Source organism: Somniosus microcephalus, unplaced genomic scaffold, assembly GCF_052327205.1.
Source record: "Somniosus microcephalus isolate GS21.2 unplaced genomic scaffold, FLI_Smic_1.0 unresolved_chr6, whole genome shotgun sequence".
Lineage (NCBI taxonomy): Eukaryota > Metazoa > Chordata > Chondrichthyes > Squaliformes > Somniosidae > Somniosus > Somniosus microcephalus.
In genome coordinates this window covers 9,867,146-9,880,909 of record NW_028225184.1, presented here as the reverse complement: position 1 = coordinate 9,880,909, position 13,764 = coordinate 9,867,146, and the positions used below count along the sequence as shown (strand labels likewise).

The 13,764-nt window shown below is 45.2% G+C and overlaps 1 protein-coding gene across 1 annotated transcript in view; it reads left to right on the top strand.

Moving 5' to 3' along the window:
• Positions 1–13,764, top strand: part of LOC147087026 (DNA replication complex GINS protein PSF1-like) — a 128,245-nt gene that overhangs the window by 10,749 nt on the left and 103,732 nt on the right. Inside the window, exons 3-4 of the mRNA XM_085978017.1 lie at positions 9,469–9,567; positions 13,668–13,758. Coding sequence (XP_085834143.1) covers positions 9,469–9,567; positions 13,668–13,758 — 190 coding nt within the window. The remainder of the gene's footprint in view (positions 1–9,468; positions 9,568–13,667; positions 13,759–13,764) is intronic.

The window sequence follows — 13,764 nt, the reverse complement described above, 5'->3', positions numbered from 1 at the left end:
CCATTACTGCCAGGTTCTTCCTGGAATTCTACTTCCTGGGATTCTGCTTCCTGAGTCACACAGGAAGAAAGGTACGAAGGTCAAATGACCTCTCACAGGAAGAAAGGAACAAAGGTCAAATGACCTCACAGGAAGAAAGGAACAAAGGTCAAATGACCTCACAGGAAGAAAGGAACAAAGGTCAAATGACCTCACACAGGAAGAAAGAAACAAAGGTCAAATAACCTCTGTTTCATACAAACACACTGCTAACACAATAACCACCACCAGAGGGTGCTATCTGCATGTAAAAATGTTCAGAATGTCACTGCTATACGATAGCTACCACCAGAGGGTCCAGAACACTCCCCATCTGGGGTCGTTAACGACTCCACATAGTCACTGGAGTCCTCTGGCGACAAAAGAAGAACCACCTCAGAGACAGTCCATCGGTGTCGATGATAGGATGCAGCTTCCGTAGACTGCTGTGAGGGGGTAGGTTGCGTTTTGCTACGCACAGTTCCAATCTGGGTATGGTGAGGTCTGGCTGGGGCGCCAACTTGCCTCTATCAAAGACGAAGCCGATTTTGCTTTGTCCTTCTTGAGTGGTGACCTTCAGATAAGCCACACTTGCAATGGCCATAGCGGATGCATCTGTAAAGACACAAAGCTCTTTGAATTGGGTATTTAAGGGAGAGAAAGACGAATAGCAGCGAGATATTCGGATCTCCTGTAAGTCTTGGAGTGAGTCTCTCCATCTGTCCCACTCTGCTTCCATCTCTTCAGGGAGAGGTGAATCCCACTCTTCAGCGTGTCTGGAGAGTTCCCTGAGGAGCAGCCTGCCTTGTATGGTGACAGGGGCTAAGAGGCCGAGAGGGTCGTATAGGCTGTTGACTAGAGAGCACTCCTCTACGTGTGAAGGGTTTCTTGGCGTCTAAGACTTGGAACGTGTCTGTTGCTATGTTCCATGACACTCCTAGGCTACGCTGTAGGGGGAGGTCATCAGTGAAGAGGTCCAGATCCTTGATGTCCTTAGCACGATCTTCAGGGGGGAATGCCTCCATCACTGCTGGTCTGTTGGAGGCTATCTTGTGCAGCCTGAGGTTGGATAGTGCAGCCTGAGGTTGGATAGTGCAAGTAGTTCCTGAGCTCGTCCGAGGGTACTGATGGCCTCTGCTTCGGTCGGGAATTACTTCAGTGCATCGTCAACATAGAACTCTCGTTCGATGAACCCTCTCACATCACTGCCAAAGTCGTCGTCTTCCTTGGCAGCCCTCCTTAGTCCGTATATGGCGACAGCAGGGGATGGGCTATTCCCAAAGACATGGACACGCATTCTGTAGTCCACAATGTCTCTATTGGGGTCGTTGTCCCGATACCACAGGAAGCAGAGGAAGTCTCTGTGGTCTTCTCTCACCACGAAGCAATGAAACATGTGCTGGATATCGGCAGTGATGGCGACGGGCTCTTTCCTGAATCTCATGAGCACTCCCAAGAGGCTGTTGTTAAGATCGGGCCCTGTGAGGAGTACGTCATTGAGAGAGACTCCCTGATATGGTGCACTGGAGTCAAACACCACGTGGATCTGTTCCGGCTTTTTGGGGTGATAGACTCCGAAGGGAGGTACCAACACTCTTGGCCTTCCTGGAGTGGAGGAGCTATCTCTGCATGATCGTTGACAAGCATTTTCTTGACAAATTCTAGGAAGTGTGCTTTCATCTTTTCAGATTCCTGGCGACGTCCTACAGGGTACACATTAACTAGGCCTATTTTGGAGCATGCTCTTGCGCTCACTCCTTCTCCACACACCTCGATGCACCTGGATGTAATCTCCAGACCAGCAGCTCCCTCTCTCTCCCCGCCGTGCTCTGAAGCGGGAGGAGGCGTCTCTGACTTCCAAGGAGCTGGGCCTGGGTGTAGTGCTGAAACGTGCCGATCACTTTCGCCTTCTGTGCATTTTGCATATACCTTGCAGTTCTTGGCGAGATGGCTCGTGGACGAGCAGCACTTGAAATATATAGAGTTCTCTTTGAGATATTGTTTCCGATCTTCCAGGGACATGTCCTTGAAGCCTCTGCACTTCTTTAAAGGATGGGGCTTGTTGTGGATAGGGCATTGTTTGCTCATATCCTCAGATTTCTTCTGAATCTTTGTGTGCTCAGTTGAGGACACTTGCATTTTGTGGACAGATATTGGTGTCCTTCCATGTCTGTCGAACTTGTCTCTTCTGGCAAGTGCTGGGTGGGAGGAGAAGTTGTTGAAGCTGGGGTCGTTCCTGGCTTTGGCTTCTTTACGGATGAATTTAACGAACGCAGAGAATGGTGGGAACGCCACGTTGTGCTTTTGCTTGAACTTTGATCCAAACGTTATCCACTTCTCCTGCAGGTTAAATGGAAGCTTCTCAATGATGGGACTTACCCCTCTGGAAGTGTCTAAGTACGATAGACCGGGTAGGTAGCTGTCCTGCTTTGCGGCTTCGAGTTCCGACAGCAGATCTCCAAGGTCGCGGAGCTTCTGGGGTTCCTTACTCGTCAACCTCGGAAAGTTCTCCAACCTGTCAGAGAGCCCTTTCAATGGCTTCGGGCGAGCCGTAGCTTTCTTCCAGCCTCGCCCAAGCCTTGTTCAACCCCTCTGGCAGCTGTCCCACATTGGCCGCTTTTATCCTGCAGGCCTGTCCGGCGGACTCTGGGCTGAGCCATTTGATAAGGAGGCCGAGCTCTTCTGCCGACAGGTCTAAGCTCGATATGGCATCGTGGAAGCAGGACTTCCAAGCCCGATAATTCTCCGGCCTGTCATCAAACTTATTAACCCTGAAGTCACCAGCTGGGTGCATGCAAGGTATTTCGCAAGGTCGTAGGTGCTGGGACCTGTGCCAGGGTTGCCTTGGCTAGGGGCTCTGTTGGGGGTCCCAAGGAACAGAGGGGATTTGCCTCTGACTTTCTCTATTCAGCGTCCTATTCCTCTGCACCGTGTCTTCCGTTCTGCTGGGGGAGACTCTGTGGCTTGAGGCACGCCGTCTGCTTTGACCTTGGTTGGCAACTTGTGGCATGTTATACGAAGTGCTTGCGTCTGTAGAGATGTGCGGGCCTCCATCCCTTTCTCCTGTAAACTGTATGTCGGCATGGTCGCTCACGTAATCTATGGTGCGCTGTCGTGGACTCTGCCACGGAACGGGAATTAAAGGTTTGTAAGCTGTCTCGGGAACAGCTCCCTCCAAAATTGCCTCGAATACTTGTGTCTCGGCTAATGCAGCATCTATCTCTTTTTGTTGCTGCAGAGCATCTAATGTGGCTTGGAGACGGGCCTGTTCAGCTTGTCGTTCAACCTGGTGACGGGCCAGGTCAGCTTGGTGTCGGGCCTGTTCAACCTGGAGTTCAGCTTGGAGACGGGCCTGTCTTACTTTTATTTCTATTTCGCTGTCCGCATGCGCAGCTCTGGCTTGAGCTGCTACTAGCTTAGCCCGTGCTTTGGCGATGGCCGTGCTTACTCTAGAACCACGCGATGACCGTGAACCAACTTGCGATCTGTAGTAACCGGAGCTTATAGACCGATTGTCACGTTCTACAGTTTCGCCTGCCTGTTTAAGGTCTTCTACTTGCTGCAAAGCATTTTCGTTATGTGAGATAGGTGTGCTCTGAGGTTAAGGCTTACACTGGGTTCCTCCTGCTCCGCTCTTCACAGCTAGCCGTATTGCTATCTTTTCACTGATATCTTTTCACTACTGGCCTCGCTAGACGTGCTCCTATCTAGTTATCCAGCAAGTTAAACACTTATTCAAAATAATTCCTTGTGAAGCCGTTTCGCTGTTTGAAGTCTTTACTTGAACAATTTTGTGAAAAGATATTGCGCTTGGTCTAACATAGAACATCAGATTACATTGGATTGTGAATCCCTTATGGAATCCTCCATTACTGCCAGGTTCTTCTTGGAATTCTACTTCCTGGGATTCTGCTTTCTGAGTCACACAGGAAGAAAGGTACGAAGGTCAAATGACCTCGCACAGGAAGAAAGGAACAAAGGTCAAATGACCTCTGTTTCATACAAACACACTGCTAACACAATAGCCACCACCAGAGGGTGCTATCTGCATGTAAAAATGTCCAGAATGTCACTGCTATACGATTGCTACCACCAGAGGGTCCAGAACGCTAAGTCTACAATTTACTTTATTGCCAAGGTAACTAATGTTTTCATCAAAAACTGGATGGATTTGTAGGATTTGATCCCCAATTCTATTGGTAAAAATCCTGGAACCTGCCTTGCTGTAATAAAAACAGAATTTGAAATGTTCAGCCAGTAGTCCTTATTAGTTCCTTACTATAGTTTGACAACTTTTAGATCTGAAATTTTCTTCAATTTGTACTCTAAAGTCATTCTGACCATCTCTTAATTAGTTGAATCTCATTATGTATTTTGAAGGGCTAGCTCTGAAATTAATTCCATTAGTTATAATGGTCCGTCCGAATGCAATGCTTAATGCAGACAATGTGGAGCTCCACTGTTTGGGGCAAGTGAAACACTTGGCTTTGCTCCACATTAGCTGAGGAGCAGTCACTACGGTAAGTGACATTGCCATTCTCCACCGGTTTAACTGCAGCCAAGGGATGCGCTGAGCTGAGACTGGCAGGAATATATTTCACTTGACCTTCATCTGCCACTGTCACTGAGGGACCTTGCTGGAACAATTGTACCTGTGACAAGACAAGAGTATAACTCGGGCAGCGTTTTAATTTGGTTAAGAACATAAGAAATAGGAGCAGGAGTAGGCCAATCGGCCCCTCGAGCCTGCTCCGCCATTCAATAAGATCATGGCTGATCTGATCCTAACCGCCAATCCACTATCACAGAACCATCTCCTGAATCTAACAGAATTAGACACACTAAATAGGAGCAGGATCAGGCTACACGGCCCCTGGGCCCGCTCCGCTACCCACAGGGCCATGACCGATCCGAACCTCGACTCATGTCCAAATTCCTGCCCGCTCCCCATAACCCTTAATTCCCTTTACTTCTAGGAAACTGTCTATTTCTGTTTTAAATTTATGTAATGATGTAGCTTCTACAGCTTTTTGGGGCAGCATATTCCATGGACCTACCACCCTCTGAGTGAAGTAGTTCCTCCTCATCTCAGTTTTGAAAGAGCAGCCCCTTTATTCTAAGACTATGCCCCCTAGTTCTAGTTTCACCCATCATCGGGAACATCCTCCCCGCATCCACCCGATCCAACCCCTTCACAATCTTATATGTTTCAATAAGATCGCCTCTCATTCTTCTGAACTCCAATGAGTAGAGTCCCAATCTACTCGACCTCTCCTCATATGTCCATCCCCCTCATCCCCGGGATTAACCGAGTGAACCTTCTTTGTACTGACTCGAGAGCAAGTATGTCCTTAAGTATGGACACCAAAACTGTACGCAGTATTCCAGGTGCGGTCTCACCAATACCTTGTACAACTGAAGCAATACCTCCCTATTTTTATATTCTATATCCCCCTAGCAATGAAAGCCAACATTCCATTGGCCTTCTTAATCACTTGCTGCACCTGCATACTAACCTTCTGAGTTTCGTGCACCAGGACCCCCAGATCCCTTTGTACTTCAGTACTTTCCAGTTTCTTGCCATTAAGATAATAACTTGCTCTACGATTTTTCCTGCCAAAGTGCATAACCTCACACTTTCCAGTATTGTATTCCATCTGCCAAATCTCTGCCCACTTACTTAGCCTGTCTATGTCCCCTTGCAGGTTTTTTATGTCCTCCTCACTCACTACTTTCCCTCCCATCTTAGTATCATCTGCAAACTTTGATATGTTACACTCGGTCCCCTCCTCCAAATCGTTAATATAGATTGTAAAGAGTTGGGGACCCAGCACTGACCCCTGCGGAACACCACTAGTTACTGATTGCCAGTCTGAGAATGAACCATTTATCCCAACTCTCTGCCTTCTGTTAGATAGCCAATCCTCTACCCATGCCAGAATATTACCCCCAATCCCGTGATTTTTTATCTTAAGCAATAATCTTCTGTGTGGCACCTTGTCAAATGCCTTTTGGAAGTCTAAATACACTACGTCCACTGGTTCCCCTTTATCTACCCTATATGTTACTTCCTCAAAGAACTCCAGCAAATTTGTCAAACATGACTTCCCCTTCATAAAACCATGCTGACTTTGTCCTATTAAATTATGATTATCCAAATGTCCTGTTACTGTCTCCTTAATAATGGACTCCAATATTTTACCTACCACAGATGTTAGGCTAACCGGTCTATAGTTTCCAGCCTTCTGTCTACTGCCCTTTTTAAATAAGGGCGTTACATTAGCAGTTTTCCAGTCTGCCGGGACCTTTGCTGAGTTCAGGGCGTTTTGGAAAATTATTACCAATGCATCCACAATCCCTACCGCCACTTCCTAGGATGTAAGCCATCAGGTCCAGGTGATTTATCCGCCTTGAGTCCCATTATTTTACCGAGTACCACTTCCTTAGTGATTTTGATCGTGTTTAGCTCCTCCCCCCCCTTATAGCCCCCTGTTTGTCCAGTGTTGGGATATTCTTAGTGTCTTCTACTGTAAAGACTGATATAAAATATTCATTCAGTGTTTTTGCCATCTCCATATTTCCCACCATTAATTTCCCGGTCTCATCCTCTAAGGGACCAACATTTACTTTAGCCACCCTTTTTCTTTTTATATAACTATAAAAACTCTTACTATCTGTTTTTATATTTTTTGCTAATTTACTTTCATAATCTATCTTCCCTTTCTTAATCAATCTTTTTGTTATTTTTTGCTGTCTTTTAAAGTTTTTCCAATTCTCTATCCTTCCACTAGATTTGGCTACCTTATATGCCCTTGTTTTTAGTCGAATACTATCCTTAATTTCTTTACTTAGCCACGGATGGCTGTCTTTTCTTTTACACCCTTTTCTTCTCCGTGGAATATTTTTTTTTTTGGAAGTTGTAAAATAACTCCTTAAATGTACTCCTGATCATGTATCGTCTTACCCTTTAATCTATTTTCCCAATCCACTCTACTCAATTCCACTCTCATACCTTCATAGTCTCCTTTATTCAAGCTCTTGAGCACTTGAAACACATTACTGAACTGTACACATGCTTCTGATAACAGTTCAAAACATTCTATGTTGAAAATTATTTTTACTTGTGGATTTTCCATAGTGCTGCACTGGATAAACATTTAAAAAGAAGGAATAACCATTAATACATAAATCTTTGCCTTTTACCCACCTCAGTTACCTACATAAATACAGTAATACATAGAATTACATAGGATATACGGCACAGAATCCAGCCATTTGGCCCAACCAGTCCATGCCGGTGTTTATGCTCCACTCGCGCCTCCTCCCGTCTTTCCTCATCTAATTCTGTCAGCATAACCCTCTATTCCCTTCTCCCTAATTTGCTTATTTAACCTCCCCTTAAATGCATCTACACTATTCACTTCAACCACTGCCTGTGGTAGCGAGTTCCACATTCTCACCACTCTCTGGGTAAAGAAGTTTCTTCTGAATTCCCTATTTGATTTCTTGGTGACTGTCTTATATTGATGGCCTCTAGTTTTGCTCTTCCCCACAAGTGGAAACATTCTCTTTGCATCTACTCTATCAAATCCTTTCATAATTTTAAAGACCTCTATTAGGTCACCCCTCATCCTCTTTTCAAGAGAAGAGAGACCCAGCCTGTTCATCCTTTCCTGATAGGTATACCCTCGCATTTCTGGTATCATCCTTTTTAAATCTTCTCTGCACCCTCTCCAGTGCCTCCCTATCCTTTTTATAATCTGGTGACCAGAATTGTACGCAGTAATCCAGGTGTGGCCGAACCAAGGTTCAATACAAGTTTAGCATAACAGTAGAGTCTTGATGTCTCTAGTGGTCATAAATACAAGATAGTCACTAATAAATCCAATAAAGAATTCAGGAGAAACTTCTTTACTGAGAGTGGTTAGAATGTGGCAATTGCTGTCGCATGGAGTGGCTGAGGTGAACGGTATAGATGCATTTAAGGGGAAGCTAGATAAATACATGAGGGAGAAAGGAATAGAAGGTTATGCTGATGGGGTGAGATGAAGTGGGGTGGGGGGCGATTCGTCTGGAACATAAACACCGGCACGGACCATTTGGGCCAAATGACTTGTTTCTGTGCTGTAAATTCTATATAATTCTATGATGTATGGAATAGATCAATTATAGCCCCGGTACCAATCCCTATTTTACTTTAGTATATCGAAGTAAAGCCTTGATATAAGTGAGCAACTTTGGTGTGGTCCAGTTTGCGTGCAACATCCAGCTCTGTCAATGGAGATAGAAATCAGATCGGGCCAGAAATTTGGGTCCTCACGGGTGAGTGCGCGCTGTGTACTCGCGCTTGGGCCAACGAAAGTGCTGGTTTCGTGCATGTGCTGGAAACCGGAACTTCCGTTCCCTTGAAGGAAGGAGTTCGGAGGTCAAACGCGTGCGCCGGAGAGGCAGCGCGTACGCCTGGAACTGAGTTTTTTTACAGGTTTCTCTGTGCGGCTAAGTCCCTAGCAGCTGCGCATGAAAAAAGCAGTCACAAGGCCTGCTTTTAACAAGGTAAGAGGTTAATTAAGTCAAATTCAAACATTTTTTCCACAGGTTTATCATTTTAAAATACTTTAAAGTTTATTTTTAGCCACGTTAAAAACTTTAATTCATTTTTTTCAAAAATATAATTTTTTTATTTAAAATAGTTAATTTATGTAATTTATAGTTATTTTAAAAATGTGATTTAAAAAAAAAAAAAAAAAAATTTGAAGTTTTACTTAGGTTTTGGGGCCGACCTCTATTCATAGATTTGACAGGTCTTCCTGTCAAATCTATGAATAGAGATTCCCTGCTCCGATTGGCTCCCCATGGCCCACGTAATCCATGGGGACGCTGCGAATTAACTTAGCCGCTGGGATACACAAGCACTGCGTGCTGGCAGCTGGAGGAGGCCCAGGATCGGAATTCCACGCGGCCCCACAGCACAACGGCGGGCGTGTTATGCAAGTGCAGGTCGGGGGCTTGCGCCCGTGGGAAACCTCCGACCCGAATTTCTGGCCCGATAAGTTTCCACTGGCTGGCATAGTAGGAGATGGTGAGAGTGCCCATGGTGGCATTACCAGTGGTTGGAAACATAGGCACATGGACAGGGTGGTGGTGGTGGGGTGGCCGGGAGCCTACAAGTTAAGAACATTTTTAATGCGCATAACCGGTGATTACTGTGAGACCTTAAGTGTTGCAGTTTGACACCAGATCACTGTCTTGCTCTGTTGGCTGAAATTGCTTGGAGATCTAAAAGTTCTGTGCTGCCTATTCTGTTCAAAATTCCCATTTGAAGTAAGCTTGTCTTGTACTATTCTGGAGTACAAAATGGTGAAAATGTTTAATTGGCGAATGGAAAAGTAGGCTGCAAACAAGGATTGGAATGAACAAGTCAGTAAAATATTTATTTCATTTTCTTTGCAGAAATGAGGCTAAATCTGATGGAAGGACAGACTTAATCCCAACAATCAAGTTTCGTCACTGCTGTTTGCTGAGGAATAAGCGCTGCATTTTAGCATACCTGTATGTCGCAGTGTGTTACTTATACTGTGAGGGGCGGGGTGGTCCTGTGGTTTATCATCCTATGCTTAGTCTTGGCATCAGATTGGTTTTCTAATCTTCAGTTCTCCGATGTAAATATCTGTAGTCATAAGGAAATCACCTTGGCACAACTTGCTGCTTTATTTCCAGATATAAAGGCACCACAAAATATCTGCCACTGTCCAAACACTTTCCATTTTGACTTTATTCATGTTGTACACCATTAATGGTGAACATGTTTAAATGTTATTTTATTCCTTCTGCAGTTTGGTTAGATTAGTGACTGTTAGTGTGGCATTATGAGCCGATGGACATGACCTGCGACTAAGGGACCATCCTCCAACAGATTATTTTAAAATCTCTTCTCTTTTCCCCTGCCCCCCCTTTTTTTTTAAGGAAGTGGATTTTGCTACGGTACAGTTCCACAGCTGTTGGGCATTCTCTGGTACCTTGTCCTAATAGCAATATTCCACGTGTAAGCCTAGACCGTGACAAATTACCTTTTATATAGCAGTCCCTCTTATAAAAGGAATGTGTTGTGTTTTTGAGAGATAAACACTGAGCAGGAAAAAGGAGATTTTGCGGGGTATACTGAAGACCTGGTCAGAGATGGATTTTTACGAGACTTGAAAGCGGAGAGAAGCAGTAACAAGGTGGAGTGGATTTAGGAGAGAATTAGAGATTAGTGACTGCAGGATCAGTCTCCAACATTGGAGCAGGGAATGAACCCTAATACAGGAAACTTTGTTATATCCGGCACCGATGGGACCGAGCTGTTGCCGATCTATCAAAACTGCCAGACATACCAGCGTTAATGTTGAAGCATACGGAGGTTTTCATCTCCGTATCTGACAACAAACACTGTTGCTTAGTAACAGCTTCAAACAGTGGGCCCGTACCTTGGAAGCGTCTCTGTAGCTTAGCAACAGCATCAGAGAGACTTTCCAGAGCCTGACTGTTGGAAGAAAAAAAAGTCACGAAGAAAAAAAACCGAACAAAACGGCTCCTGATTTCTGCTGGTAGATCGAGGTTTCCGGACATACAACCTCCGGATAAACCAAAGTCTCCTGTAGTGAGCCGGAGGAGTGTAGGGTATGGACTGCAGGAGACCATTGATGTGGTGTGAAGCAATGAAGGGATCCTGACATTGATTCAGTGGGATACAGGGAGCCAGTAGAACATGGCAAGCATGAGGCATGTGTTAGAGTCATAATGGCACAGAAGGAGGCCATTCGGCCATCTTGTCCGTACCGGCTCTCTGTGGAGCGATCCAGTCAGTCCCATTCCCCCGCTCTACCCCTGTAGCCCTGCAAGTTTATTTCCCTCAAGTGCCTATCCAGTCTCCCCTTGAAAACATTGAGTGTCTCCGCTTCCACCACTTCTGTTGGCAGCGAATTCCAGGTTATCACCACTTGCTGCGTAAAAATAAGTTTTTCCTCACATTCCGCCTTTATCTCTTGCCCAGAACCTTAAATTTGTGTCCCCTAGTCCTTGTACCATCAACTAATGGGAACAGCCTTTCCCCGTCTAGCCTATCCAAACCCGTCATAATCTTGTACACCTCTATCAAATCACCCCTCGACCTCCTTTGCTCTAATGAAAACAAATCCAGCTTCTCCGACCTGTCCTTGTAGCTAAGATCCCCCATCCCCGGAATCATTCTGGTAAATCTCCTCTGCACCCTCTCAAGGGCCTTCACACCCTTCCTAAAGTGTGGTGACCAGAACTGGACGCAATACTCCAGTTGTGGCCTAACCAGCGCTTTATAAAGGTTCAGCATAACTTCTCTACTTTTGTACTCAATACCTCTCTTTATGAAACCCAAGATCCAATATGCTTTGCTAACCACTCTCTCAATATGTCCTGCCACCTTCAGCGACCTATGCACATTAACTCCCAGGTCCCTCTGTCCCTGCACACTCTTTAAAACTGTGCCATTAAGTGTATATTGCCTCTCCCTGTTCCTTCTGCCAAAATGCATCACCTCACACTTCTCTGTATTAAATTCCATCTGCCCATTCTGCTAGCCTTTCTATGTCCTGTTGCAGTCGATTGGTATCATCAATATTTGCCACACCCCCAAGTTTGGTGTCATCGGCAAATTTAGAAATTCTACTCTGTATTCCAATATCCAGGTAATTTCAAAAGAAGCAATGGCCCCAGCACTGACCTTGGGTAACACCGCTGTCTACCATCCTCCAGTCTGAAAAACAGGCATTTACCACAACTCGCTGATTTCTATCCTTAAGCCAATTCCTTATCCAAGCTGCCACTGACCCACCTATTCCATGAGCCTCAATTTTGTTAACCAGCCTTCTATGTGGTGCTTTGTCAAACGCCTTCTGAAAATCCATGTAAACAACATCCATTGCATTCCCTTCATCAATCCTCCCTGTTACTTCATCAAAAAATTCAATTAGATTAGTCAAACACGATCTGCCTTTTACAAATCCGTGTTGGCTCTCCTTAATTAGCTTAAACCTCTCCAAGTGCCCGTTAATTTTTTCCTTGATTATTGTTTCTAAAACTTTACCCACCACTGATGTTAAACTGACCAGCCTGTAGTTACTAGGATTGTCCTTGCACCCTTTCTTGAACAATGGTGTCACATTTGCCACTTTCCAAACCTCAGGCACCTCCCCCACATCTGTATTGGATATTGTACAGGAGAAGATATGGACCACAGACTTCTGGATTAACTGCTGCAAATGAAGGCCAGTGAGAGCCTTTGAGAAATCAATCTTTGCGCCAATGAAAGCATGGATTAGAGTTTCAGCAATGATGGGCAGTATATCATGAGGGTATCCTCGCACAATATCCACACTCTCAAAGTGTATAGTAAGGCTATGGGGAAAGAACAGAGGAGTGGGGCTAATTGATAGCTCTTTCAAAGAGCTGGCACAGGCTCGATGGGTTGAGTGGCCTCTTTCAGTGCTGTATGATTCTAGTAGTGAGGGTGGAAACCGTTTCTGATTGGTTTTTATTCCCCCTCCCTGAGCTTGGGGGACACAGACTACCTACAGCTGATATCAGTGAATTTATGTGGATTAAATGTGGGAAATTCACAGCTCCCATGGCTCTGTTCTGCCAGGGAAACCATAGATTTATTTTTCATCCAAATTTCCTTGGCATCCGGTAGCTGGGTTCCTGTCTACATCAGGACGAGGGGCTCATTATCTTCTCTGTCCCGCGATATATTAAACTGTCTCCATCAAAAATACAATGAGTAACAAAGAGTCAGTCTTTACAAGTACCTATTGCTAAGTAATGTTCATTCGAAGGACGTAGGTGAAGATACAAAGCCAACCTAATCTGTATGCTGTTTTCAGGTTTCATTGTTGAATGAAAGCCTTTTCAAAAGTTTGTACGTGTCATTGTTTTTACCTTGTAAAATCTGGTCAAGAGAATCCAGCTTGTGTTTTTATAGTGCCTTTTAACATAGTAAAACGTCCCAAGGTGCTTCACAGGAGCGTAATTGGACAGAAATTGACACCAAATCAAAGAAGGAGGCATTGGGACAGGTGATGTAGGTTTTAAGGAGCATCTTAAAGGAGGGGAGAGCGAGGCAGAGTTTAGGGAGGGAATTCCAGAGCTTGGGGCCTAGGCAGCTGACAGTACGGTTGCCAATGGTGGGGCAAAGGAAGTCGGGGATTCCCAAGAGGCCAGAGTTGGAGGCACGCAGAGTTGTAGGGCTGGATAAAGTCACGGGGATGGGGAGGAGTGTCCAGACTTCAAGACGGCAGCGAGGTGCTTTAGTTGGCATCAATGTGTCTGGGAAAGGGAGGGGGAAAATCAGCCAGGATATCCACTCCTGATTACCATCCACTGACTGTCCAGGGGTATTTGTGTGCTGATGTCAGGCGAGCACAGGATCAGGTCCCATCGTTAAATAGCCTACCAACATCCACTGCAGATGAATGAGAGAGATAATGAGCGACCTCGGTCTGTGGGGAGCCGGTATGAATAGTTCCTTCAGAAAAGAAGTAAAGGGGGGGGGGGGAAATAGAGGAAAGAGATCGAGCTTAAAAAAAAATAAAAAATAAAAAAATAAAAATTAAATTAACATGTTTTCTCCTCAACAGGTACGACCGTTTATTGCGGATTCGATCGTTGAGATGGGAATATGGAAGTGTTCTACCATCAGGAATCCGGTTCCATTTTGCTGCTGAGGAGGTAAGG